Source organism: Merops nubicus, unplaced genomic scaffold, assembly GCF_000691845.1.
Source record: "Merops nubicus isolate BGI_N331 unplaced genomic scaffold, ASM69184v1 scaffold3442, whole genome shotgun sequence".
In the NCBI taxonomy this organism is placed as follows: Eukaryota; Metazoa; Chordata; class Aves; order Coraciiformes; family Meropidae; genus Merops; species Merops nubicus.
The window spans coordinates 108,281-113,686 of NW_008595628.1; the positions used below are offsets into that span (position 1 = coordinate 108,281).

At 45.5% G+C, this 5,406-nt stretch overlaps 1 protein-coding gene across 1 annotated transcript in view; it reads left to right on the top strand.

Annotated features, from left to right (window-relative positions):
* Positions 1-5,310, top strand: part of TNIK (TRAF2 and NCK interacting kinase) — a gene marked incomplete at its 5' end in the record, with an annotated part of 74,660 nt that extends 69,350 nt beyond the window's left edge. Inside the window, 4 exons of the mRNA XM_008936123.1 lie at positions 418-567; positions 1,860-2,019; positions 2,633-2,772; positions 4,612-5,310. Coding sequence (XP_008934371.1) covers positions 418-567; positions 1,860-2,019; positions 2,633-2,772; positions 4,612-4,695 — 534 coding nt within the window. The remainder of the gene's footprint in view (positions 1-417; positions 568-1,859; positions 2,020-2,632; positions 2,773-4,611) is intronic.
* Positions 5,311-5,406: the final 96 nt, after the last annotated feature.

Below are 5,406 nucleotides of genomic sequence, written 5' to 3' on the forward strand. Positions count from 1 at the left end.
GATACTCTGTCCTGGATTGGTCCATGCCAGGGAGCTGGTCCCAGCCTGCATCCAGCAGCTTGAATAAAGTAGGTCTTTGCTAGTCAGACTCATTTCAGCTGCCCAAAGCAGAGCTGTAGATATGCTGATGTAAAACTGAGCTGTCACCTTCCTTTGGAGAGCAAATCCTCAAGGCTGGCCTTGGGCTCCTGGAGGAAAAGAGCTGTGCTTGGCAAGGGTGTCTGTCTGCTGAGATGGCTGAGGTGAGGGATTAGCACCCTCTGAGGCATCTTAGATGGGAACAGAGAGACAGAAGTATAAATAACCACAGATTTATTGGGAAACACAGTCAAACAAACATGATTTCCAAACCGTGTCAGGCTGCTGCTGTGGGGGTTTGTTGGTTTTCTGTGACACTCACTTAAGGGATTATAAAAGTCTTTTGCAGATCTCCAGCACAAGCCGTTGCTCGTGGATCTCACTGTAGAAGAGGGTCAGAGACTCAAGGTTATCTTTGGATCACACACTGGTTTCCACGTGATCGATGTAGATTCTGGGAACTCCTACGATATCTATATACCCTCTCACGTGAGTACCCAGCACAGCACTCCAGCAAGGTTGGCACAGGCTCTTGGTGGCTTGGTCATGGTGACTGGTCAGGTGACATCTTGCCATGGGTGTGACATTCTCGAGTGTCATCCTCATCGATACTTGCTTAAAAAGGACTCAGAGGTATCACAGACTTCACGGCAGCGCTGGGTTAACAGTTGGGCTTGATGATCTTAAAGGTCTTCTCCAACCAAAATGATTCTGTGGTTCTGTTTGTTATTTGCCCAGGCTGTTTCTGGCCTCTTGTCCAAGCAGTCAGGTTTAAGGTCACCACGTCCCACAGGAAGGAGAATCTGTCTGTACACTTCATGGAGCAGTAATGGAGCTCTGTCTAAGGCAGGATACCATGAAACCAGGTTTTTAGTTGTTGAACAACGTAAACCCACTAAGAGCTGGATGCGCTGCGCACTGTCCTATTGCATGGTGTCCCAGATGTGCTCACCAGCACATGGTCCTGCTGAGGCAGCACAGGTCGCCCAGGTGAAGGTTGCAGGATTAGGATAGCCCAAATCTCAGTAAGCTTGCTGCTCAAAACTCCCAGGCCCCCTCACAGCAGGGACTTGGCACAGGACCTCTCGCAGGTCCATCAGCTGTTTCAAGAGAAACTAGTGCTACAAAAACTGCTGTAGATGAGGACTTTCTTATTGGCTTATTTAAGCTCTGTCCATGCTGTTGGCCCAAGCAGCATGAGAAGCTGGTCTAGGAGAACCTGTGTTACTAATGAAATCCAGGAACTGCTGAATCTGATCTGAGCAGCGGAGTCTCCTCTGTGAGACCTGGCAAGAAGCATAACGAGAAATACTGGGGTAATTTGGGATGATTTTGTGTTGTCTTAGCTATGGAAGGGCAGACATGGGTGGAAAGTCACAGTAGCTGCCCCTGGAGCTAGAGGCTGATAGCTAGAAAATGGGAATATTTCTTCCCTAGGGCTGTAAAATTCTGGATTTATTTGCTTTAATTTGGATAGGAGATGGATTCAGTCAGCAGTTGCTTGTTCCTGCCAAGTATCAGGCGTCAGTCTTGGAGCAGTCTATGCTGGGATCTTTCTCTAATTGCCAAATCTGTTTATCCTTGATGTCTTAGACAGCTTTGATGGTAGGGTAAACATGACAGTTTATTCCCCTTCCAGCTTATCTCTGCAAGCCAGTTCCTGTGTGGTGAATGGGGGGCGGTTTTGTTCTCAGGTTGAGTCGGGGTTTTGTTTTCCTAAGGCTCTGCTCCCTTCTTCCATTCAATGTAATTCTGACTTTTAGGGTTTCTTTTAACTGCAGATTCAGGGCAATATTACTCCTCACGCCATTGTCATCCTGCCTAAAACAGACGGGATGGAGATGCTGGTGTGCTACGAGGACGAGGGCGTGTACGTCAACACCTACGGGCGGATAACTAAGGATGTGGTGCTCCAGTGGGGAGAAATGCCTACTTCCGTGGGTACGTCAGCCCTGCCTCTTCACTCCTTAAAGGGCAAGGGGCTAGTAAGATGAGGAGTCGAGAAACCTGAGATGGACTCATTTGGGCTTTTGTTTATCGAAGGAGATTTCTCTCAGCCAAATAAGAAATACAGTTGCTAAATTTCTACACTTGGGTCCTCCATAATAAAAGGAAGTGAATTCTTCAGGTTTTGAGCTCCAGTTTGTCTTCAGTGTAAGATTAAGATTAGTGTAAACTTAATGTAAGCCGTTGCACTGGTGGGATACTGTGTTGAGTGAAAGAGGGGCTGGGTGTGGAGCTGGGAGCACTTGGGTTGCTCTTCTGGCTCTGTTCCTCAGCTCCACAACCCATAGAGGCAGGTCCCTGCCCAGCTCCTGCTGTGCAGCAATCAGAAGAAGTTTACTACTTCTCTTTAAATTACTTGCCAGTCCCTGAATGAAAAGTGCTGCTATCCCTGTGGGCACATGCCTGGCCACTTTTACCTCGGTCTGTCAGAGCTCTGCCATTGATCTACACAGGCTTTGAATAACAGCTGATGAGGGTTTTTCTACCTGTTGTGTAATATTTAGCTCAACACACGTTGTAACACCTACCAAACACTTCCTTTTGACAGCCTACATTCATTCCAATCAAATAATGGGCTGGGGAGAGAAAGCTATTGAAATCCGGTCAGTGGAAACAGGACATTTGGATGGAGTATTTATGCACAAGCGAGCTCAAAGGTTAAAGTTTCTATGTGAAAGAAATGATAAGGTAAGTCCACTTCAAAGCTGGTATCTGTCTTTTAAGCCACAGACTACTTTTAGACTTTAAATCTGGTTTATCTTGCAGTTAATAATTAATCTGAAGGTCCTGTTTAATAAGAAGTGCCTATAAACCCACTCCAAATTAATTCTCTCCAGTGGATGAAGACCTCAGCCTGTGGTGGAAAGATCTACAAGATTTCTTCCACATCTAGCTGAGATCTGCGTTGACTTGGCTTGACTTTCTCCTGAGTTTTGCATCTGAACATCAACTATTGGGGCTGCCAAATAAACTCTGCAAAAGTTGAGGAACAGCAGCAGTAAGGATGCCTCAGTGACCCTGACTTGAGCTCTGGCACAGAAACAAATTGATGAGTCTTTAGATGCATTTTGATGCATCTGAAACTGTTTTCTCCATGGAGCCCCATGTTCTCTTGTGGGCAGCACTGATAAATTAAGCTCTGGAGGGTCACCAGAGTTGCGTGGGGAATGCAGCCATCACATAGATGACCACTGCTGTGGGTGTTGCTGATGTGCAAGCAGTGCAGGGAGAAACTGGCTGGAGGAAAAGGAATATTTGCATGGAAGAGATGGTTGAACTCCAAGGTCTGTTTCTGCTCTTGGTATTTCCTCATCTCACAAGGCTTCACCGAGATAAATAGGGACCATCAGGGAGTTCTTTCGTAACGAGCACGATCACAAAACACGTGAAGAAACTGCTTGCTGTGTCCCCAGAGAAGGGTTTAATGACGTGCAATAAATAAGATTTGAGGCCACGATCAGTTTATCGAGCAGCTGCTTACTAGTGGAGCACTGTCCTCCCCGTCACATGGAGTTGGGCTGGAGCTCTGCAGGAAAACTGTCTCCTAACCTTCCAGCTGCCCTAGAAGCTGAATTTAAGTTGCTCTGACACCCCTAGTCTGCTTTTCTCCAACTTCTGAGCACTTGACTCTGCAGGTTTTAAAGAGGCTTTTTTTCTGGTTTGCTCCTATTGATTATTTATTCCTAAGAAAACTGGAAAAAAAACACCTCAGTCTTTCTAAAATACAGGACCCAACTGGTCACTGCTGGTTTGAAATACTGAAACCAGCTGTTTCTCTTTCTGAAGAAATGGTTAACAATGAAAATCATGTGAAGTTTGACTCATTTTTAGTTGTAAAAAGGACAAAGGCTTCAGATTGTCCCCTTCAATATAGGCAGATTTGAGCTTGTTTAGTTTTTAAGGCCACCACTGGAGTCAGATGCTGGTGGATCCCAACAGAAGCAGCAGAAATTGTATTCTTCATAGAGCCCTGGTCACGTTTGTGTGCTTTGAGCACATTGAGGGAAAGGAGTTTCCTTGAGCTTTACTTTCAGGAACAGCTGGAATGCTAGGACTGACTTTCCCAAAGAAAACCATTTCACAGCGGAGCGGCCGATGACCCAGATGGTTAACATTTAGCAGGATTCAGACCACTGACAGCAGTCTTATTAATGCTGCATATAAGAAATGGTATTGAGACAGTAAAATGTGATAAACTTGGTATTTTTAAAGTGTTCCAAACCTTGCTCTCTTCGGGAGCGATAGCGAGGGAGGTTTTATTACCGTGTTTACTAATAAGTGGTTTGATTTGATCCAAGTCTGGCGTGGGTCCACCCCTGAGCTCTGCAGAAAACTGAGAACTGGACATTAGGTCCTTGGAGAATTTCTGCTGTTAGCCGGAGAGGGAGGTTTAGGCAGAGCAAACCATGGGGTGTGGGGCAGCTCCTGCTATCCACGCCCACCCAGACAACAGACTTTTTCCTCATAAGAATAAAAATTATGACGAAGATGATTTTTTTTTTTTTTTTTTTTTTTGCTTCCAAACAGGTATTTTTCGCATCGGTGAGATCCGGAGGAAGCAGCCAAGTGTTTTTCATGACCCTCAACAGAAACTCCATGATGAACTGGTAACAGAGGAGCACTTGGCACTCACCGACATGGCATTACTTCTAATTGAAAGGACATTAAACACGTGGACTAACACTGTTGAGGCAGGTGTGGGGGGCCCCAAGGAACGCCGGCCCCCTGGCACTGCCGGCCCCGGGGCACGGCTGCGGGCAGGGGCGGACTTTTGCGCTTGGACCCCCTCGAGGTCTCCTGGTTATGCTGTGTTATAGTGGGTTATGAGTTCTCCTTTATTTTATTTTATTTTTTTTAATTTGACTTTTTCTTTGTCCCCTACTTTGTAAGAGCGGGGAAAGAAACAGTGTCAAAAAGTCTGTTTTTAATTCTGTCTGCCTGCTAGCATCAAATATATAGTATGTTGTAAAGTTACCAATTAAATCTGGTGAGAGACAGCACAATAAATGTACCTTTTATCTTTGTGATGAAGGCCATAACCATATAGCTGGGTAATTTTAGGAATCTTTTGCCTTCACCAACATTTGCGTGTTGCTTTTGGCAGCAACGGCTTAACGGATTTTTAAAGAAGAGAAGAAATAATAGGGTTTTTTTTCCCCTCTTTTGGGAAATGGATTTTAAATGGCTAAACTACTAGCCTTAGACTAATAAAAGTCAGCTACCATTTTTGTCAAGTCTGTCAATCCATATCTCTATATGGATCTTCACATGACGGCGTGTCTGGGTAGGGGCAGTGGTGCCCTTTGTCGCCGCCCCGGGTTT